General features: G+C 35.1%; 1 protein-coding gene, 1 long non-coding RNA gene and 1 pseudogene across 2 annotated transcripts; 2 read left to right on the top strand and 1 right to left on the bottom strand.

Annotated features, from left to right (window-relative positions):
- The first annotated feature begins 1131 nt into the window (after positions 1–1131).
- LOC104218731 (probable S-adenosylmethionine carrier 2, chloroplastic) lies at positions 1132–13026 on the top strand. Its single transcript, XM_009769294.2, has 12 exons — positions 1132–1321; positions 5758–5865; positions 7873–7959; positions 8288–8360; positions 9164–9254; positions 9674–9727; positions 9802–9897; positions 10105–10194; positions 10798–10849; positions 11652–11713; positions 11805–11885; positions 12417–13026. The coding sequence occupies exons 1-12, from the start codon at positions 1291–1293 to the stop codon at positions 12519–12521; spliced, it is 930 nt and encodes a 309-aa protein (XP_009767596.1). The 5' UTR covers positions 1132–1290; the 3' UTR covers positions 12522–13026.
- A 97-nt stretch (positions 13027–13123) lies between these two features.
- Positions 13124–23668, bottom strand: LOC104218732 (tryptophan aminotransferase-related protein 4-like; annotated as a pseudogene).
- LOC138880471 (uncharacterized) lies at positions 16461–22554 on the top strand. Its single transcript, XR_011403159.1, has 2 exons — positions 16461–18427; positions 22380–22554. It is a non-coding gene; the product is annotated as an uncharacterized lncRNA (long non-coding RNA).
- Positions 23669–24484: the final 816 nt, after the last annotated feature.

The following is a 24484-nucleotide window of genomic DNA, read 5'->3' as shown; positions in this document are numbered from 1 at the left end:
GAATTTGTAAAAAAATTAATTTAAAAAGATTGATTTTCTGTTTGCTTTAGAAGTTAGTCAAATTGACCTTAACATAAAATTTATAAACTAAATATTTAAAATTAATGAATTAATAAGTTGATCCTTATGAAACTTTTAGTCTCATTATACATGTATTTGATAGAGTATAATATAGTTTTCTTCATTATAGTTTAGTGTTGAACTTATCTGGAAAAAAAATAGTATAATTATATTTCCAAGTATTTTTAGGTTATTAAGTCTTTATTGAATCTAAGCAGTTGTGGAACAGTAAATTTTATCAGAAAGAGATAGTTTAATATTGCATAATGATATGATAAAATTAGAAGTAAATGTTCTCTTATTATTTTTTATCAGCAAGTAGGTTAATTATAAATTTAATATGATAAGTAGAACATAAATTCCTTTTTCTATTTGAAATATTTACGCCATTTGTGGTTATTTAACAAAAAACTTGATGATTTTTTTTATTTAAAAAAACTAATTTATAAACTTTTCCAAAAAAAAATTAGTCACATTATTTACATATAATGGTAATTCAGTATATACTAATTACAGAACCAAAAGCTAACAGATCAATATAAGTGTATGCAATTAGTAAATAGTGACAATTGTAATAATATGAATGGTTGGAAAATGCAAATGGTGAGAGACGGTTTAGGTGGGGATTGGGCGTGGGGTCCACATGGGGAAGAACAGAGTAAAGCTACTATGAGAAGTGTGCAATGACAGACTATGACACAAACAAAGGTCAATTTCGTCAAGCTACTCAAAAGTTTACATAGCAGCTACAATAATATTCCTTTTTAGCCAACCATAATATTTTATTTTACCCAAAATGACCAAATTATCCTTACAACCCCAAGTAGACCTGGTCGTCCAGCTGTGTGCTAACTCACTCTTATTAGATAGTAGAATACATGAATTTTATACTAATTAAATTTAATTTTATACATTAATTATACATATACTATATATTTATTGGCCATTTTTAGTTCAAGCGGCCGGATAGACGGCTATTTAGGTTAATTCTTCTAAAATGTAAAATGTAGCAAGTAGTAAGTGTGTTTAAATAGAGAGATGTAACAAAGAGGGGAATTCGGAAAAAGAAACATAGTTTTTGGTCATTTACGATTCAAACTCTCTAATAAACCCCTCTCTAATAAATCCCTCAAAGTTCTTGCAACTACAAGCACTACAGGTGTTCATAATTAATTCATAAGAGTAAACTTCAGACTCATTTAACTGATTTTTATTCTTCAGGGATACAGAATGGCTATCAACCCGAAGACGGAATTGCCGGGTGATTTCCTCTATTTTTTAATTTAGCCTTAGATCTTTAGGATTAAGACGAACCTTATATCTGTTTGCTTAGTTAAAGCATCTCACATTATTTTTTTGTGCTCCATCCATTCTGTTTCAAGTGTTGAAAAATGAATTTTAAACTCCCTCTGGCCCAAAAAATTGACCAGGTTTGGGTAACGTGTGAGTTGCTCAATTCGGACCTCAATTCGAACATCATGTAAATCATGTTTGTAATTAGAGTTAAATTGACAGTTTTACAGTATGTGCAATGATTAAACATATACTTTAGGAAAATTTTCATTACCTACGCGAAATGTTAGATGATATGGTTCTAATTCAGTTCAGCGTGATGAGGATTTTATGTTAACCCTATGAAAGTTGTGAATCTCATTTTTTGAATAATGTTCGGGGTGAGCAAACATTTTCTGTTTCATTTTGGTGCCTTTTGTCGTAATGTATTAATTATTTAGAGTTAAGGCACTTTCACCTGCCTTCACAATATGGAGGCAGCACCACTGGGGATATCTCACAAAGTATTTGCAAAATTACTAAAGTTGATTGTAAGATCATCACCGTGCGCAAATTTGTATTCCAAATTTTTCTTGCTAAAAAGAGAGAAATATAGGGGTATACTTAGGTGCATACTAGTGTTGTGAAGAGCGTGAAGCGAGTAAAAGCGATAAGTCCATTTTCGCTTCTCGCTTTAAGCGAATCACTCACTTTTTTAAAGTGAAGCGGAATTTTAAAAAAATATTAAAATAAATACTGTATAGACAACACATGTAACCGTAAGCAAATGTTCAATACTTCAATGTAAAAACTAAAGAGTAGTATCAATTAGAGCACAAAATGAGTATCCTATTCTTCTACAAGATTGTCAAATTCTTGTGTTCCACTGTCATTATTATATTGCTAGTCATCTTCTTCAACTTCTTCTTCTTCATCAATTAGGGACAAAGTTGCTGCTTCTTTTCCCTTCCTGTGTGAACTTGAAGTTGAGGTACTCCCCCTCAAACCATAAATCCTCTCCCTAATTTCACGTGCCTCCGCAACATTACCCCAAGTGAAATCAGAAGTTTCCTTAAGTACTTCTTCATCTGCATAATCTTTCGGGACTCCAGTTAACCATTCATTAGCATCATCGATGTTGTCCAAACTAATTGGATCAATTATATTGCGAGCGTTCTAACAACGCCTCAATGTTCTATTGTACTTAATGAAGACTAGATCATTGATGAGACGCTTCAAGGTTAGTTTGTTCCTATTTTTTTGGTATGAATCTGCAAATAATAAGTAATTAGTAAGATTAGAACAATTGAGATATAATTTAATTATATCAATATACTAAATCTTTCTTCTTAATTCTTAAATGTTCAAACACGCTCCAATTCCTTTCACACCCGGATGAGCTACACGTTAGACTTAGAACCTTGATGGCATACTTTTGTAATTCTGGAGTGGAATGACAATATTGCTTCCACCATTCAGCTGTAGAAGTAGAACAAATATTCAAAACATAATATTTATAAAGAAATAACTTATTAACTTTAAAGCAACATATAAGCACTTGCTACCCTGGTGACTTCATCTTTCTTTGTCTAATAGCCATGTTTTTTCCAAATGTTGCTCAACATTCCTATAAGTACTAAATTGCTCTGTTGTTTTATCTTGCACGGATTCTTCCGGCATCAACTTCTCAGTAAATTCAATGTATCCATTCCACAATTCTTCATCTCCTATAATCCTATCCTCATTGTCATAAAATAGTTCCGGGTCCAAAACAAGTCCAGCTGCATGCACAGGGCGATGAATTTGATTCGTCCACCTTTTATCTATGATCTCAAAGACTCTTTTATATTTTTCTTATCACTAAAAGAGTCTCGAATAGCCTCCTTTGCCCTATCCATTGCTTCGTAAAGGTAGCCCATTGCTGGTCTTTGCTCTCCACCCACCAAATGAAACACTTTAACTAAAGGATCACCAATTTTCAATGCATGAACCACATTATTCTAGAATGAAGTGTAAAGCATAATATATGCAGATTCTCTCCCTCGAGCTTCCCTTCCATAGGTTTTGTTAGTGTATTCATCTGAAATAAACAATTTCTTCAAATTGCTTTTTTGCTCATACATCTTATGCAAAGTCAAGAAAGCGGAAGCAAATCTTGTCTTTGGAGGTTTAACCAAGCTTCTTTGTTTAGTGAATTTCTTCATCATATTCAATAATAAAGGCCTCTGAACAATATAGGAATGCACTCTAATTGCCTGATTAAAGGCTGAACTGAAGGGTCATTCCTTGAAAATGTTACCGAAGATCAAATTAATGTAATGTGCTGCACATGGAGTCCAATAAATATGCGGGTACGCTACAGACATCAAATCACCAGATTTAACATTTTCACTGGCGTTGTCCGTGACAACTTGAAGAACATTTTCTGCTCTAATAGAGTCTATTGTACTCTTGAACACGAAGTACATTTTGATTGAATCAATAGAAGAGTTGCTTGCATCAACGGACTCAAGAAACAAGCTTCCCTTAGGAGAATTCACCAAGATATTGATGATCATTTTTCCATTTCTTGCCATCCACTTATCCATCATAATGGAACAACCAAACTTGTTCCATTCTACTTTGTGCTCCTCCACGATTTCGTTAGTCTCTTCCACCTCTTTTTTTAGATATAGACCTCTAACTTCATGATAAGTTGGAGGCTTCATTCCTGGACCATATTGGCCTACGACCTCAATAAAAGCAGAAAAAATGTCAGTTTAATTAACACAATTAAAAGGAAGACCTGCATCATACATCCGCCGCGCAAACATTGCAACTGCACAATCCCTCAAAATCGCTTTGGCATCAATTTGACGATTACCACTTTTCCCTTCCATATCTCCTGGTTTTTGCAGGAAATAACAATCCATAGGACCTTTAGTCTTACCAGTAGATCCACAACTTGAAGACATTGTTTGTATCCTTCCTCGCTTTTGTGATTTTAATGGAAGCGACGAACCATCGTCACCTTCTATCGCATCATCGTCATCGTCAAGATTATGTAGTTGTTCTTGTTCATGATGCATTTGAGTCTTTGACTCTTTTTTTTAAGGTATGCTTTCATTTCTTCCTTCACAGGCGGCGGAACTTTAGGACAAGATGCGACGTTTGGATCACCACCGATTAGATGAAATTTTTGACGATAGATTCCCCCATTCGAAATCTTGTCATAAAAAAGACATCTAATTTCCATCTTGTTGGTCTCGCTAACTCTTACAAAATAAGCCCAAGCCGGCTCTTTCCTATCTTCTTTTTGTGCCACTAAAAGAACAACTGAATAACACATACAAAAGATAATAAGAACTAAGAATAAATAATATTAAAAAACTGGCAGTAAGTATACCGAAAAAATGGCAGTATAACTGAAACGAAAAAATGGGCAGCATTTCGCTGCAATTTATCACTGAAACAGTGAAAGAAAAAGAAGAAGAAGAAGAGAATGAGAAAAAGGCCTGAAGGGAAAAAAATTTGCCAGCATTTCGATGCTATTTTGAGACTGAAATAGTGAAAGAAAAAGAAAAAGAAGAAGAACAAGGAGGAGGAGGAGGAGGAAGAAGAAGAAGAAATCACATACCTGGGCTTGAACTTGATGATCTTGAAGTTAAAAAGTGCAGAAAACTTGAACCCTAGTCGCCTCTGTTGTTCTCTGCTGCTGCCTGCTCGATGGTCTTTTAGAAAAAGAGAGCCTTTTTAATTTAATAACGTTGGCAGCCAGTTATAAAGAGAAGCACTCGCTTCTGTCGCTTTTTCGCTTTCACGCTTCTCGCTTTTTTTGGAGAAACGATCGCTTTAGGTAACCTGATACGCTTCAGATCAGAGAAGCGCCAAAGGTCCGCTTCGCATCGCTCGCTTTTAACAACACTGGTGCATACAAGAAGGAAAAAGAACTCCATTGATGACCGAATATGAAAAGATATCCTTCTATCTATGCTTGTGCCACTGCCATCTACTTTGATAGTATTATGAAATTCACATATATAGTCTGTGTTGCTAGGAAGGTAGAAAACAAAGAAACGAACAAAAAGACATATTTCAAAGCGCACACGTAATGAGTTTGAACCCTGTCACAGACAAAAGCCTGGTATTTAAGTAGAAAAGGGTAGAGGGGCGGGCCATTATTCACTGAGTTACGAACCGTGCACCATGGCCATTGGGGATTTCTCGGTTATCAAAAAAATATATATTTCAAAGCATTGGAAAGTGCCTTTAGGTTGGCATGTGTGCTTTCCTTTTTCACTTGACTACATTGCTTGCATATTTAATTTTCCTTATACCTTCCACAGGTTTTGAAATGATTCCTTAGACCTGTACAAAAATTTAAATAAATCAGATAATTGATGTTCCCTTTTGCCACTTTTGATGATAAGAAAATACTTCTTGCAGGAGATAGACTGAATTCGAGAGCAGTCAACTTGCACAACATGTCAAAGAAACCCGTTGCATCAATCAGCAAACAACAGACACCACTTGATCTCTTACGCATACTATATGGTAAGTTATCTTAATTCTTTGGATTGATAGCCTGTGCAAGATGTTACCACAAAAATTCTTGGATTGATAGCCTGTGCAAGATGTTACCACTATAATTTCTGGAGTTTTACTGGTGAGCTCAAGCCTTTTAACTTTATAAAAGAGTGACTGAACCTTTTAATATGAAAATATCAGACTCAAGGGTAAAACTTTTTCCTATCCCTAGAGCAAATTAACATCATCTTTATTCTGCTTGCATTTGCATTCAGTTTTCACTTTCTTGTAAGATAACCACAATGATAGCAAGAATAGATACAAAATTATGAATTTTCAAGTGATACAGAATTTGTGATACTTGCAATGTCTGCAGTATCTGCACTATTTCACTGACATGTGCAAATGCATCATGCAAACACGTGCAGATCACATTGTGCTTGGGAAGCTAATTTGTGTCCTTTATTAATTGACCGGAATATGTTGGAGAGTATTTTGAAAGGACTAAGAAAAATAAAGGATGAAAAAGGATCCTATTTAAGAAGACTAAATTCATCTCAAAAGTAGGAAGACTATATATCCGGCATCATTTATGTCTTCTTTGTCATCTTATTTCCTCCTTAGGGAAAATGGTGATATTTTATGCTTCTCATCTAATGCTGTTGCACCATTTTTCCGATTCGGCTGGAAATAGCACTTCTTAAAGCTCTTGCTAATTTGTGCTACTGCTTGCCAGAACTAATATCCTCCATGTATAAGATTTCTACGTCTAAAGATTGACTCTAGTTACTTTATGAGTAAAAAGGCATCACCTGAATAAACTAGAAAATTCTTTGAAAGGACTAAGAAAATAAAGGATGAAAAAGGATCCTATTTAAGAAGACTAAATTCATCTCTAAAGTTGGAAGACTATATATCCGATATCTTTTATGTCTTCTCTGTCATCTTATTTCCTACTTAAGGAAGCTGGTGATATTTTATGCTTCTCATCTAATGCCGTTGCACCATTTTTCCGACTTGGCTCGAAATAGCACTTCTTAAAGCTCTTGCTAATTTGACCTACTGCTTGCCAGAACTAAAATCCTCCTTGTATATGATTTCTATGTCTAAAGATTGACTCTAGTTACTTTATGAGTAAAAAGGCATCACCTGAATAAACTATAAAGAATTTTCTGAAATCTGAAACGAAAAATAACAAAAGAACGGTAGTAAGAATCTTTCATTAGTGCTCTCATGCAGAGTTACCACATTCTATTGGATTAAGAAACTCAAAGTAACTTAAATAGGTGAACGTAGAACCAAACACATATTTGTCATCACTAAGCTGGGAATTAACCATCTGGTACATACTTTTGTTGGACATTCATGTGTGTTCTATATCACTACTATATTCCTTTCAATTGAAATTGCATCATTCTCCTTCCCTTTACAATTATATTAAAAGCCTAAAACTATGTCCACCTATTGAGAATTAGCACTTAGCTTCTCTCTGATATGATTTTGTTAGTCTGGTGTCTTTGTAAATTATGGACAGCATTACGTCTCTATTTTGTATGTTCAGTACTGAAATACAAAATGTGTCTTCTAGCGCCATTGTAATTAATGGTGTTGAATCCCATTACTAAATTGTCATCAATATGTTATATAGTCACACCGGGTTACCAACTCAAAGGGATGCAACTATTAATAATTATTGAAGTTTACAAGAACTGATCCCCATATCTGGCTTGAACAATTGCTCAAAATACATACTGAAAATGCTTTTTCTTATAATGTTAGAAATATAGTACAAACTTACTAATCAGCAATAGCTTGTAAATATTTTTGGTTTCTTTGTCTCAGTAATAATTGTGCACTTTTGGATTGTAGATCATGAACCTGGTTGACTCTATACCTTCTAAGCAGTGCAGTTGATAGTTATACAGCTTTGTGTTTCCGAAGCCTTCTGATGTGTTGATTTTGAGATTGTGTACATCAAATGATAAATTCAAAAAAATGTGCATGTACTCTCTTTTATTGTAAATGTTTTTGCAGAGGGAGCTATAACTGGAGCTGCTGCTGGTGTTGTTGTAGAAGCTGTTCTGTATCCAATTGATACAATTAAAACTCGACTACAAGCAGGTTTAGACTGTGTAACATTTCATGAATATCACCTATAGTTGCTCTTCTTCCTTCCTACTACTTTCTCCAGTAGCACATACTGACTGTTTATCTGGATGTTTTTCACTTGATATTCTGACTAGTTTTTGATAAGGTTAGCTCTTAACAAAAATTTTAACAGCTTTGCACCCTTTTATTTCTCATCCATCAAACTGTCATACTGGAGTGTAAATTTCTTCAAACTTGTTTTTATTTATACGAGGATCTGCTGGCCTTCAGATTAATGTAGCTCATCAGCTCTTATAGTATAGTTGATTTGACCAGCTGTTCATGGTTTAATGTTAGGCAGTTCGTGGTGGGGGACAAATCATTTTGAAAGGTCTTTATTCAGGATTGGCTGGAAATCTTGCTGGTGTCTTACCGTAAGTAGTGGATTTTGAATACTTCACTTTATGAATCTGAATACATGGATGAACTTTATCTTCAGTGCACATTTTGCATTATAAAATTACACTGAGGTCCTTTCTCTACATATTATGTGTTCGAAATCTTATCCTGTCCTAAGACTTAATTGAACTGAACAAGGCCTTGAACTGTGAAGCTGAAATTTGTTTGCTGACAGGTTATGCATTCAGCTTCAGCATCACTAAATAGTCTGCAATTGCTTGACATTTTGGATAATGACAAGTAATTTGGATGTGCACTTGACAGAAAGCTATAGAAGGGCTGGAAACTGATGGAGTTTAGTGCGAGCTGCCTGCTGAAGCCAAACTAGTTGTCTTCTCCAGAACCTCTATTGCCACCCCCCCCCCCCCCCCGTGAAATGATTGTTATCTACAATTTAGCGGAAGAAAATGTGAAAGGACTCATGTTATTCTAATTGTTTGATTTATTTTCAGTGATATAGCTGCAACAAATAAAGTAAGCTGTATGTTGACCATCCGGTTAATGATGATAAAAATTTACCTATTAGGTTATAGAAAACCTTTTAATATTTATGTGGAAGAAGAACCTGAAAAATTACTGTGCTGCACTTGTATCTTTCAATAGAATGGTAACTAGATCTTTGTTTGTGTAATTAATCTTCTATATATCATGGGTTTCTAAAACCAACTTACAGCTTTCAAATGTTGTACTCTCTTGGAAATCTGGAACTGCTTTCTTTGGAATACATTACTTTTGTTCACCAAAGTAGATTGGTCACTAAAATATTCTTCTGTTTCAGAGCATCGGCAATATTTGTTGGTGTATATGAACCTACCAAGCGAAAATTGTTGGAGAGCTTCCCTGAAAATCTTAGTGCCTTAGCTCATTTGGTAAGTATTTTGACTGATAAACTGTTAGGCCAATCTTCTTCTTATTTAGTCCTACTTTATTTTAAATTCTCAGTGATCAGGGCCCAGGAAATCTGTGGACTGCGAATTATTATCTACTACTAGACTATTAAATCCTGGGTTAAAATACCATCCTGAAGATGGAATGGAACTCCTTAACACTCATTATTCTTATTTCTGGAAGTAGCTTTGCAATTAACACATGTAAGTGGATTTAGATGATATTTGTGGGATGATAAGTTTAAACTGTCCATTGCCGTATTTCAATCAACTATGCAGTTTCAGTGAATAAATTAGGAGAACGGCCAGCAATAAAATGTTCCATATTTCAAATATATTGAATTACAAAAGCTTATTTACACTTCATTTAAATTACAAAAGCTTATTTACACTTCATTTAGACTGCAGGTGCTATAGGCGGAGCTGTTTCTTCTATTGTCCGTGTACCCACTGAGGTAATTGAAAACTTAATTCGCACATCCTAGGTTTTGATGTTGCTTCAGAGATTTAAGATATGAATAACTTACAGGTGGTTAAGCAAAGGATGCAGACTGGCCAATTTGCTTCTGCCCCTGATGCAGTCCGGCTTATTGTTGCTACGGAAGGGTTTAGAGGCCTTTATGCTGTAAGTAGGTGTCTTTTTGGTGAATTTGTCAGAAACTGACATCCGTTTAAAACACTCCTGTTTATTTACAATCTGGACATTTCAGACAAAATTTAGAAAAAGAAAAAGGAAAAATATGTGAAATTTGATAGAGAAATTCACTAGTTGAATGATGGGTTTCTTTGTCCAACCTTTTGAGTGCTCCATTGTGTTCTTGCTTGAGTGCAGGGTTATGGCTCTTTTCTACTGCGGGACTTACCGTTTGATGCAATCCAGTTTTGTTTATACGAGCAACTGCGGATGGGATATAAGTTAGCTGTAAGTTGGCTGCTTATTGATGCTTACATTTCATCAATTTCAATCAAAATAAAAGTTACTGGTTCTGTCATGCATGGCAAATTCGAATCATAGCTATGTTGTCAAAGGTCTGTAGTAACAAAATTCACCATCTATCTTTGAACCCAAGGACCACTAGGAGCTGGCAATTACAATGAAACTTTCCGGTCTTTCTTTCTATGGTGCAAAAGTGGGAAGAATTAACCTAAATAGCCACCTACCCAGCGGCTTAAACTAAAAATAGCCGACAGATGTATAACATTTGTATAACCGTATATAATCAGTGTATAATTTATATAAATCGGCTAGAAAAATTAAATAGTGAATCTGGCCGGCTATTTGTGTATAGATTCCATTAACTGTCTAAAATTGAAGCACCAGTGGAGCATGAAGATTTCATCCATTTATATATTTTTCTATACGCATTGAGCTCGAACTGCTCAATTTAATTCTGCTTTTCACTACAAGATTTCATTAAGTTTTGCCCAAGGATTATATATAAACACTTCTTTCTATCCAGAAAACTATAAAGTAATTTTTTATATTCTTTCTTCGAAGAAGAGACATGATTTTGTTTTTATGCAGGCAAAAAGGGACCTTAAAGATCCTGAGAATGCAATGATTGGTGCCTTTGCAGGTACCAACATGTCTTATATTACTTCCAATCTTGCTGATATCATCTTAGTTATTGAGCTTTACCCTGTGATATGCAGAAATTTTTATCAAGAACCAATCCATGTATATTCACTGTAATTTTTAAAAGAGTGAAATAGTCCATATATGTCCAAACATGAACATGTGCCATATTAGGATCACAAGAGCCTTTTCCTTGTAGTCTATGGAAAATTCTATGGATTAATCTATGTGAGAGATGCTTAAATATATTAGGGAAAAAAACTGTGTCAGTTGAGACTTGAATTCTAGAGAAACATATTTACTTTCCCTTCTAGCGAACTCTTACTCTTTTGGCCATTATTGAAAGTAATATGCTTGACCTGCATGATTTCCTTTTTTTTTTGGTATGAGACAATCTATGTGCTCTATGAGTTGAAGATTATCTGTGCCATGCTTTATAGAGTTCCCTATTCTTCCGTCCGTTTGGATCACTAGCTCAGTGTAAGGATTGCGCAAGATCATATAAGGAGACAACAACCCATATTCTCAACTACAGTAGGCCGGAGCTGGGCATTAACATGGGGGCCCAACGTTGGGTAAACCAAGATAGGGATGAGTTTGACTCTTCCATGTTAAAAAAATAAGCTTTAAGCCTAATTATACTGCAACAATTAGCTCATGAGGTGAGGATTACCCAAGAGGCGAAGACTATATAAGGAGCCTTCGTCAATTTACTTCTGATTGTAAAACCCTTTATCCATTAATATCATGGCAATAATTTCTATTCGGGCATCTGTTACATTTGAGTATTACATCAAATGCAGGTGCAATAACTGGAGCCATAACTACTCCCCTTGATGTGATAAAAACCAGATTGATGATTCAGGTTTGGCACCTTTCACATCTCTCTAACTACAGTTCTCTTATTCATTATTGAAAACACGACACCTGCTTTTGTTTATTTATATTACGTGCAGGGTTCAACAAAGCAGTATGAAGGCATTTTGCATTGTGTTAGCAGTATCGTAAAAGAAGAAGGAGCCTCCACTCTTTTTAAGGTCAGCACTTTGCATCCTGTGTTTTCTGTATGTTTGATTTTGAACAGAGTGGCTATAATGTTTATTTTCATCTTGTCCTTCCGCAAAGAAAAGAGTGCAGATGATGGATTGACATAAACTTTCTTATACTGATTGAGCTACAAATTTTCAGAATAGCCTCCGTGTTAGCTGTATGTGATAGAAGCATCATCTTCAGTCATTCCCTCTTCTTTTTATGAGCAGTGACATGATACCTGACATCTTTCATCTCGGGGGTGGGAAAGAAGTTCCAAAACAATACCAGTTCCTTTGAACCTTTAATCTCCTCAACAATTTCATGTAAAAAGCACTAGGACTTTAATGTTGAAATGTGGTTCAGCTTGGACTTCTCACCGGAAATAATTTTATGTGGCAACAGAATTATCCTGGAATTCTCACGGGAAATGATATCTATATAAATAACGTTGATAAATAATTTAACATAGCTGTGATAATCAACCAAACAAAAGCTAATTAGAAATTAAGCTAATTCTAGTCCATTGTATATTGCAGGGAATGGGGCCAAGAATACTTTGGATAGGTATTGGAGGATCCATATTTTTTGGTGTTCTTGAAAGGGTAAAGCAACTAGTTGCTGCTAAAGACCGTGTTGATTAAAATTTGAATCCTTCGAAATTGTTCTATCTTCATTGTTGCTACAAGACCAGAAATAGTTTTCTTAAAACATTTCTTCATTTGTCTGTAAATTATGGTTGGCTGAACCCTGTTAAAAATCAAAGGGGTATGGCATTATGAAATTGTATACGACGCAACATGGGGCGAGGGATCTAGAGCCACGGCATATATCGAGTAAAATCGATAGTCCGAACCGAGAAAGCTTATTGGATTATTGTTATTGGGTCAATGGTTAGATAACGGTTTAGTGTTATTTGATTATTGGGTTATCGGTTCAGGTCTCGATTTGCCCAATATTATTAACGGTTTAACCGATAGCTCAATAAACTTTATCAAATTTATAATTTTACCCTTAGGTATATAAAGCCACCTTAGGGCTTTATTCTCTATTAGTATTACATTTGGACTTCTTGATATTTTTTAAGGTGTAATCGCTAGTACTATTTTGTGTTGTTTCTACTTGCTTTGATTACTAGAGTTGAGCAAATCTCTTAATTCCTAATATGAAAGCATCTTTTGTAATTATGAGCAATTGTTGGATCAATACATTTCACGTATCAGTATATTTAATATTTCTCTCTTAAACAATAAAACATCATTACATTTGATGAAAAAATTAATAATGAGTTCTTCAGTCAATGTTTTGATAGGATGCAAGTTAATATGGTGAAGCCATCCTCTTTCATTTCATAATCTCATTGATGTTCATTTGTGTGTGAATATGTGAAGTACATTTGAGCATTTTTGTTGTTATTTGCAATTGAACAAACTTTTTGAGGAGGGTAGATATGTGTCCTTGAAACTTTGCTCACTCCTTAGAATATAACTGAAAGGGGTCAAGGTTATAAGTCAATTAGTGTGTTATATACTATATTTCCCCCTCTAAATTGAGTTATTTTATCGGGTAAACCGATAACTAACTAACATGATGGAATAAGATTCATGATCCAATAAAATATGAAGTTAGTTTTGCCACACAGGAATAAAATGAAAGCATGATTTGTATACTTCAAGATTAAACCATTGTTTTATTAAATAGAATTTGAAAGTCTAGGGAGATTTACCGCATGACATTTAAAATTAATGATATAGGCGGTGTATTATTTCATGATGAAATCTAGAAGAATATATGTACTATAAATCACCTATTACAAAGTTGACATGGCTTGTGCACCTTCTTCATCAACCAATTGTTTCACCCGACGAATCAAAATGTCAAAATCATGCTGACTCTATCAAGCTGAGTCGAACGTAACGATCTTTTGCAAAGAAGTTGTTACCTGGACGACCTATGATTTTTGCTACTCTAAAAATTTCTGTGCAGTTTTTATCTTCTTTTCTCTTACACTTCACCCACGCATAAGCTGCCATCAACAGCACAACGATTTCTTCTTTAGAACAGCGAACACTCGCGCGCACACAGTGGCCTAGGATAATGTTGCGAACATGATGTAGGCCTACATATTGTTTAAATTTTTTTTTTTGTCCAAAGTTAACGTGCTTGTGCCAAGATTTTAGAAGGAAAAAAAGTGCGTAGAAGCAGAATTTTTTGTTGAGAAATGAAAAAAATAGCTTCTTCCCAAAAACACTTTTGAGAAAAAAATACACGTAGGGCTTGTTTGGCCATAAAAATTTTATTTTTTCCTCAAATTATTTTCACTTTTTTTTCCGAAATAGGTGTTTGGCCATGAAAATTCCAAATATCACTTGAAGTTGAATTTCGGAATTATTTGCAATTTGAAAAACTCAAAAAAGCTATTTTTTAAAATTCTTTTCAAATCACTTACAAAAATTAAAAAACAGCTCCAAATTGTATTCATGTCAGGCACAAATCTAATTTTCACATACCATTTTCAACTTGAGATTTTTTTCCGAGTTTTTTCTGGAATTTCACAATTCTTGTGTTTAAACGCCCACTTAGATGCACTTTTTAAAAGCTTGGTCAAACACTAATTACTGCTGAAAAATATTTTTCAAATTAACTATCTAAAATAAGCTGATTTTAGAAGCTATAAGTATGTGATTGTAGTGGTTTTAAGGTTGTATTTCCCGACTCAATCTGATTTTTACTTTTAAGAAAAGGTTAAAATAAAAATCCTTTTATGTATAAGTTTTGAAAAGTATTTTTGAAAAAAGTACTTTTTAAAATAAGCTGATTTTAGAAGCTATTAGTATGGGATTGTAGTGGTTTTAAGGTTATATTTCCCGGTTCAATCTGATTTTTACTTTTAAGAACAAGTTAAAATAAAAATATTTTTATGTATAAGTTTTGTTGAGTGAAAAAAGTCACCTGGAGATGGTTCTCTGACCGTCAAGAAATGTGCAATACTGAGTTGGAATGCGTTGGAGGCTAAAACGTTTAGTTAAAGAGAAGATGTGAATCATTTTTTCCCAACGGCCCCTCATGATTTCATGTCCAAAATTGAAGATTTGCTTGCCATCTCCTTGAGCAACAACTTTCAGTAGAGTTAAGGCTCTCAATTGGAGAACCCCATTTCAGCCAGAACAATATAGTCCATCATTCTTTTATACACATTCACGTCCTTCACAATAGCCCACCTACAATATTAATTATTAAAAAACGGTGAGCGGTAAAACAAAAAATAGAGTTGGTTTTAGCCGTTATGTGTCCATGATGGAGGGAGAGCCGAACAGGGCGGGTCAAAGAATTCAGTAACTTTTGTCCGAAGCTTGTATTTGTCTTACGAGTTTTATTTATAAATTATTATTTTAGAACTCAATAACTCATCAACAAGGGTTGTGATGGAGTGGTAAATACTCCTTCATCCTTAACCAGAGTCTCGGGTTCGTGCCCTGGGTATGGAGTCGTCTTTGTTATAGAATGCTTTTGCCCTCCAATGTGAGACTTCCCGGCGCAAATCTAGATTTACTCGGGTCCTAATGCAGGTACCGGATGAAAGCCAAAAAAGACACCGGATGAAAAACCAAAAAAAATAAATGAAAAGAATCAGAATCAAGTTTCAAATCTTGGCTCTAATTCTGAACACGTCCAATGTTCACGTAGTTGCATACGTGGGTTAAATATCCATAAATTATGTTGCCTCTATTAACAAACAGTAATTTAGATTAAATATTGAATATATATTACCCAAATCTGCTTCAAGCATGACCAGTGAGCTTAGATACTGAGAAAAGCATGAGATCTTTGTCAGCAGGAGCTGGAATTGCTGTGTAATGAGGCCAATAATAGGCATGGTCATAAATTGTCTTCACATTGGCGCCTTTTAAAACTGCGACTTCTCAAGTTCCCATCTGGATTATTTGGTGAAGTCACAAACTCAATCACATCCCCAGCAAAATCAGATTTGTTTCTTAAAATGGATGAATCTCCTTCAAATTCATAATACAGTGTTTGAAAGAACTCTGTTTGAAGCTTATAGGGCTGAGAAAATTAAATCAGATCAGTTTCAAGTGCATTCAAGAAATAATTTTGTTTCTAAAGTGTATTGGGAAAACAAAAGGTTACCAACGAGAACAATTATTTCAATAATTTAACTATGTTTTGATAGTTAAATTTTTCTTATTTACTTTTAGATCACTTAATAGGTTACTACTAAATATCCATAATCTATACAAATTGCATATTATTAATCTAGAGAACAAGTAATATACTATAACTAGTTAAACTGTAGTATAATGTAAATAAAAATGGGTGAAAATCATACTTCCCCTCCAACTTTATCTAAAATAAATTATCTTATATAGTAGAAAGATAATTACATAGAAGAGGGATCGAAAATATCAACTCGATATTTTTCCCATGGCTACGAGTTGTTACAAAGAAATCAAAATATGGAGATAAATATAATTCCATAAACCACAAGGGAGAGTAATGTTACAAAGAGAAACATTGGGAGAAGGGGGTCTCTAAATTTAATCTATTACATTTGATATGTTTTATTAAGCTAAATAGTTACTTTTTGGAGTGTCATGTCATAATCCCAGTATAAAATATAAAAATTCAAGTGATATTTAGTACCTTTTAGTTAATTTGGCTAAAGTCGGATGACTTATGTGGCAAAAAATAAAAAAGTAATTTTATGTTACAAACTCAAAATTAAATGACTTTTATGTGACATAGAAAAATAACTTTTGTATTATAAATTCAAAGTTGAATGAACATCGATGCAATTCACTCGAATAAATAGACATCACTTAGGATTTAAGGAGAAAATGCCTATTGTCCAAAATGGGAGTGGGGTTCTGATATTTTAAGAAAAGTTAGAGGGGACAAATAATTTTCATCCAAATAAAAATAAATATATTATCGAATATATTAAAGTTACGTAATATCTGGTACAACAGATTAAGCTGTATGGAGGGGATAAATAATTTTCATCCAAATAAAAATGGTTATACTATCGAATATATTAAAGCTACATAATATCTGGTACAATAGGCTTAGTCATAGGATAGAGTAAAATAATATTAACATTATCATTATGTATAATCTCTCTCTTCCGTATATTTTTTTGTTAACATAGCTAGAAGAACAACTCAGTTAAAGAGTGAGGGGTCAATGTGTAATCAGTTAAAACTAGAAGGAGTTAGAAAATAGAAGTCTGTTAGAGGGTAGTTAGTGCGCTGCTTCTCTATATAACAGTGTACACTTGTATCAGTTGAGGTAATGAAAAATGATCTCCTCTCTTACTTCTCTCTCTCTCGTTTGTTCTTTGCTACTGAGTCTGTGTGAACTGATTTGCATGTCTTACTTAGGAACCTCCATTGTCAACTGGTTTTCATCTCTGTCCAGCTCAAGTTAACATGGTATTAGAGCGGCGATCGTGAATTACAGAAGCTCCGGTGTGTAATCTGACGAAATTCCGGCAAATTCAAGTCATACGAAGCCCTAATTTTTCAAACATAGCAGAGAATAAGGTAACCCTACTCGAACACAATCATCCACTTTTTCTACAAGCATCTGATGCTCCAAGACAAGTTTTGATTCCTACTAAACTGACTGAGCTAGAAAATTATGCCCTGTGGAGTAGGGCAATGAAACTAGCTCTTAGGAGTAAAAGTAAGCTTGAATTTGTGGATGGAAGCTGTGTTAAGAGTATGTATAGGGGAGAATTGGCAGAGCAGTGGGAGAAATGTAACGCGATTGTATTGTCATGGAATTGAGTACAGTTGCGAGTGAGCTAATGCCAACCATAGTTTTTGCATCTAATGCTAAGAAAGTATAGAGTGATTTCAAGGAAAAATTTGACAGGTGTAGCTTAACAACGATTTATCACCTTTGGACTGGAATAGCCACACTAAAACAAGGCACTGATTTAGTGACTACCTACTACTCCAAAATGACAAATTTGTGGAGTGAATTGGATGTGTTGGCACCTAAATCGTCTTGTAATTATGAAGAATCTAGACCTTTCTTGATTCATTTAGAGTAGCAAAGATTGCTTCAGTTCCTTACGGGGCTAAATGAGAGCTACAACAATGTGCGGAGTAATGTATTATTGAGAAGGCCAGTGGTGTCTGTAAATGAGGCATATGTCATTGTTACACAAGAAAAAAGTCAGAGGACATTAGGTGTGACAGATACTAACAGAGATCCTCTGACAATGTTAGCGGGGAAGACTCAGGGATTTAAGCCTAAGAAATTGGGTTGATCTGATGAACATTATGGATACAAAGGTCACTTGAAAGAAAATCGTTATAAGATAGTTGGATATCCAGCTGATTTTAAGAGCAAAAAGAAGCCTCAATTTGGTGGAAACATAACCTATGCCAACACTTCTAGTGCAGATGATACTGCTGGAGCACTAATCAACCACAAGGACATTATCTCACAGAGGAACAATACAAGCAATTGGTGGGACTTCTGAATAAACTTGCAGGAGGTGAATGTTCTACTAATATGGCAGGTATTGTATCCTTGTTGTCCAATGCTACTATAAGTAGTTAGGTGGTAGACTCAGGAGCTACTCACTATATTACTTATAATAAAAAAGCACTAAACAATGTTAAAACAAGTAGAAAATAAGGAAGTAATGGTGTGCAATTGCCAACTGGAAACAAGGTAGGGATAACACACACAGGAGATGCAGTAATTCTAGGAGGCCTGTGCATAAAAGATGTACTACATATACCAGATTTTAAGTTCAGCCTCTTATATGTGGCTAAACTCACTAAGGACCTCACTTGCGCAGTCAAATTCTATCCTGACTTTTGTGTGCTGTAGGGTCTCTAAAGTGGCAAGGTCTTGGGAATTTGTAAGGAATCTAAAGGTCTTTACATATTGAAAGAATGTGCAAAGGCAGTAGGAATAATAGTGTGTGCTGTAAGGAAGGAGGAAAGCACAAAGCTATGGCATCTTATACTAGGACATGATTCTAAAAAATCTATACAACATATAGTTTCACTACAAAATGATGTTAGTGGAAAAGAATTGGAAAATTACATTGTTTGTCCTTTAGCCAAACAATATAGATTATAGTTTCCTACTAGCACTACTAAGTCCACCAGTATATTTTATCTTGTTCACTTAGATGTCTGAGGACCTTATAAGACTCCAACCTATGATAGAAAATAGTATTTTGTTACTAGTGTTGATGACTTTAGTAGGTATACTTGGGTCTGTTTGATATAATCAAAGATTGAAGTCTATGTTGTTCTGAAGAATTTCATTTCTGTAATAAAAACTCAGTTTGATGTGAATATCAAGATTCTGAGGAGAGACAATGGTACAGAATTTTTCAATTTCAAATGTAATGAACTGTTGTCCTCATTTGACATTATTCATCAAAGCAGTTGCTCCTACACACCTCAATAGAATGGGACTATGGAGAGAAAATACAGACACATTTTGGAGGTAGCTAGAGCTTTGAGATTTTAGAGTGGTATGCCTATTAAGTTTTGGGGTGAGTGTGTTAGAACAACAGTCTACTTGATCAATAGGCTACCTACACAAGTCCTAGAAGGAAAGACTCTTTATGCTATGTCGTATGGGAAAATACCAAACATAGATCATCTGAGGGTGTTTGGATGTCAATGTTATGCTAGCATATTGCCCAGAAGGGACAAGTTTGCAGCTCGAGCATCAAGGGCAGTATTTATTGGGTATTCTGAAACCCAGAAGGGTTATAGATTGTATGATCTTGAAACAAAAACACTCTTTGTCAGTAGAGATGTCAAGTTTCATAAGTATATATTTCCTTTCCTAAATGACTCTCTTGATAACAAGAAACTTTTTCTACAACTCTCAAAGAATGCTCAATGCCCAGAGCTATCATCCACTCCAATTCATACCGAGCAAAGTCTACCAGCATCTCCTGCCATTTCACCAGAACCTTATGCACCTCATCCAAATTCTTCTGAACCTCATGAACCTTCTTCAGCAGATACCTATACAGCCTCTGCAGAAGAGGATTCAATTCTAGACAATGCAGAGATCACTGATCATTCACTACCTTAGCACATTGATACAACTAGTTCTTCACCTACTCCACCAATAGTATTGCCCTCATCTCAGTCACCTTCTCCACCGGCAGTGATTTCTTCTAGACCACACAAACATATATGGCCTCCAATTTGGCTCAAGGACTACATCACTACAGGCAGCCTACCAGGAAAGAGCAAATATCCTATCTCCAGTCATGTTACATATGATCACTTGTCTCCAACATATCAGTCCTACTTGAAGGCCTTCTCAGTTGTCATTGAACCAAAGACCTACAAGGAGGCAGCAGCTGATCAAAATTGGGTTCATGCAATGGAACACAAAATCAAGGCCCTTGAAGATAACCACACCTAGGAGATAGTGGATCTGCCTGCTAACAAACAAGCTATAGGCTCTAAATGAGTTTATAAAGTTAAACATAAAGCTAATGGTGAGATTGATAGGTGCAAAGCAAGGTTAGTGGCTAAAGGCTACACTCAACAAGAGGGGCTTGACTACCATAAAACTTTCTCACATGTGAAAAAAATGGTAATAGTGAGGGCAGTCATTGGTGTTGCATCATCCAAAAGTTGGCCTCTGTTCCAAATGGACGTCAATAATGCATTTCTCTAAGGTGATCTATTTGAGGAGTCTATATGCAGCTTCTACAAGGATTTCACTGCCAGGGGGAGTCCAAAGTATGCAGGCTGCTAAAATCCTTATATGGCTTGAAACAAGCCTCAAGACAATGAAATATCAAGTTGACAGATGCACTTCTTCAAACTGGCTTTATACAGAGCAGTTATGATCACTCCTTATTCACAAAGAAGACCAACAAAGACATTGTAGTTTTCTTGGTGTATGTAGATGATCTTCTATTAACAAGAAGTAGTAACAGTCTCATTGAAGAGGCAAAGGAAACATTACACAGGAACTTCAAAATGAATGATCTAGGTGAGCTCAGATACTTCTGAGGAATTGAGGTAATGAGGTCAGATAACGGCATTCTCCTAAACTAAAGAAAGTATGTATTGGAGATGACTTAAGAGGTTGGGTGAGTGGCTGCAAGCCAGTCTCAACACCTATGTAGAAAAATCACAAACTTACCACTTTTGATTATGATAAGCATGTTGGTAATACTGGAGATGCTCTGCTGGAAGATATATGTAGTTATCGAAAACTAATTGGTAAACTATTGTATCTGATAATTACAAGGCTAAACATATGTTTTTCAGTCCAAGTGCCGAGCCAGTTTATGCAGTCTCCTAAGAAATCCCGTATGGAAGGAACATTAAGAGTGGTCAGATACATCAAAGGAAGCCCTGGACTAGGGATCCTGTTGAGCAGTAAACAGACCGATACTCTCACAGTATACTGTGATTTAGACTAGGCAGCATGCCGAAATACAAGAAGATTTGTCATAGGTTATATGGTTAAACTGGGAGACTCATTGCTATCTTGGAAGTCAAAGAAACAACAAACAGTGAGTAGAAGCTCAGAAGAGGCAGAATACAGAAGCATGGCAGCAGTAGTTGCAGAAGTAATATGGATGACATGTTTACTAAAGGAGCTAGGCAACAATGTAGAAGAACCTGTACACCTACATTGTGATAGCAAAGCAGCTTGCAAATAGCTGTCAATCCAATTTTCATGAGAGAACCAAATATATAGAAATACATTGCCATTTTGTTAGGGAAAGAATCAAGTAGGGACTGATCAAGGAAGAGTATATACCTACAAAACAGCAACTTGCAAACCTAATGACTAAAGGACTGGGGACATCTCAACATGAGTTGTTGATCTCCAAGCTATGAGTGTTGAATGTTTTCCACCCTCCAACTTGAGGGGTAGGGGGTATTAAAATAGCTAGAAGAACAACTCAGTTAAAGAGTGAGGGGTCAATGTGTAATTAGTTAAAACTAGAAGGAATTAAAAAATAGAAATCTGTTAGAGAGCACTTAGTGCGCTGCTTCTCTATGTAACAGTGTACACTTATATCAGTTGAGGTAATGAAAAATGATCTCCTCTCTTACTTCTTCTTCTCTCTCGATCGATCGATTTTTCTTTGCTATTGAGTCTGTGTGAACTGATTTGCATGTCGTACTAAGGAACCTCCATTGCATCTCTGTCCAGCTCAAGTTAACATTCATCTGTCTCTTTAAAAAAAGAATGATATATTTTTATATCTAGAGATGATTTAACATGCTTTTATAGCTACTTAAATCTCATGACATGTTTAGGACCTTAAATTTCAATTTTTATAATTCTTTCTTAAATTCCGTGAACAGTCAAATACCACCCACATAAATTGAAAATGGATCGGAGGGAGTAACATATTTCAAACTCAAGATTATTAGAACTTTGAGATTGTGTAGATATGTATCATAGAGGAGATCAACGAACCCGATAATAAGGGATTTGTGCAACCACTTTTGCAGGGAGAGGAGAGGAAGAATTCTCCACGGAAAGAGCATGAACTGCAGCATTTAAGAGCTGAGTAGAGCCTACTCCAAAAATAATGTATCTTCCATCTGTGATGGCATTCTTGGCAATTGCATGTATCTTTCTTATGCTTTTCTCAAGCTCCTTGGAAATGTGAGATTGATTAGGAAAGGAATAGCTCATTCTATGCCAACCTGATACCACTACTGCACTACTAGCTGCATTTTGTATCCAAAAAGGTTCTAAGAATAGGGGATCCCCACTGTGTATTAAACAACAAACACATTAGCAACTTTTTGAAATTTGTTTTGTTTATATAGAAAATGGAAAAGGGCCAAAAATGTCTCTTAACCATGGGAAATAGAATAACTTTGTCCTTGGTTTGAATTTGGTTCCAAATATTTGCCCTTATCGTTAGTGGACTCTCAAATTTACCCTGCAAAACTAACGAAATTTACTTCTTCTATTTTTTTCGGGTCAAAGGTTAATTTGAATTTTATCTACTAAAACGACAAGAGAAAGAATGAAAAAAAAAAAGAAAGAACACAAAGTCTAAGAAATTAAATAAATTTTTTGACACATGTGGTCTTAAATATGACATAAATAATTAAGACTTTTGAAACTTATGGTCTTAAGCGTATGATAATATTTGTAAAACTATAAAAGTTTGTCATTAAGGGTAAAATAGGAAGGTTTATTTTAATTATTTTCAAGATTAAGAAATATGCCTTTTTTGGGAACAAACCGAAAAGAAAATGCTATCACATAAACTAGAACTGAAGTAGCATATGATTTTTATTGGTGGAAAGCAATAAGTTCAGTTGAACTATATATGAACTCGCTCTAGATTAATTCGTCTAAGGGTGGAGGATGTGGAAATGGGAGCAGAATATTACCTGTCAACATTAACATGACAGTTTGGGTAGAATAGAGAGCAATCAGGGCCTCCATAACAAGAATAGCATTCACAAATAGGCTTTCCATCTACTACAATCCCATCAAGATACACTCTTCCATGGCCTGAGCAAGAAATTGAGGCCACTGCTTCTGCTTCCTCTGCTGCTCTTTGGCTCCAACTCAATTTCTGCTTCTCATAATACATTTTTGTAAAAAAGAATATATTCACAAGTACCAAAACCAAGTGACACATAACATACCTGAACCTCTGAATATTCTTTGCCATTAATTATCTCTATTCTCTCTTCTTTCTTTCTTTGAGAATTAAGTTCATGACTTATTGCAGCTAATTACAGTTTATTAGGCATGCTGTCGTGATCTCTAGTTCTGTTTATTAAATTCAACTTGATTGACTTGAAACAAATAAATCAATAATTGACCAATTAAAATCGAAGTTTAGTGTCATTTCAATTTTAAAACCAAAATGAATATAAAGTATATATTCAAATGCTACCAAACCAGGCCTTGTGTTTTCGACATGGGAAGCATAATGAGATTATGTAAAGGCGTGGAGCATTTAAAAGCTATATAAGTGAACAAAACAAAAAATAATGGGAAAATGCATAACTACCCCCGACCTATTTCTGGATTCCCAATTACATATTTTATCTTTGCGGGAATCCTATTACCCCCCTAAACTTTTTTTAAATGGAATTGTAATGACCCGACCGGTTGTTTTGAGCTCTATCGCCCCGTACAGCAGTTTGAGGCCATGAGCATGTTCACTTCAGGTATTATGACTTGTACGCGTGGTCAGAATTGAAATTCGGGAAGTTCGGAGCCAATTTGGAAAGAGAATTCTCATTTCGGAAGCTTTAAGTTGAAAGAATTGACTAAGATTGGATTTTTGAGTAAACGACCTCGAAATCGGGATTTGAAGGTACCAACAGGTTCGCATGATTATTTTGGACTTGGGTGTATGTTCGGATCGGGTTTTGAATAACCCGGAAGCGTTTTGACGCATATTGTGGAAGTTAGCATTTTTGGAAGAACTTTATAAGTTTTGGTTAAAGCGCATTTCAGTGTTATCGATGTCTGTTTGGGATTCCGAGTCTGAGAATAGTTCCGTATGGTGATTCTGGTATTGGAAGCGCGATCAGAAGTGAATTTGGAGGTCCGTAGGTCATTTTGGAGTCATTTGGCT

The sequence above is a fragment of the Nicotiana sylvestris genome, chromosome 10 (assembly GCF_000393655.2).
Source record: "Nicotiana sylvestris chromosome 10, ASM39365v2, whole genome shotgun sequence".
In the NCBI taxonomy this organism is placed as follows: Eukaryota; Viridiplantae; Streptophyta; class Magnoliopsida; order Solanales; family Solanaceae; genus Nicotiana; species Nicotiana sylvestris.
The sequence above is the reverse complement of the archived record's forward strand: the minus strand, read 5'-3'. Positions and strand labels throughout refer to the sequence as shown.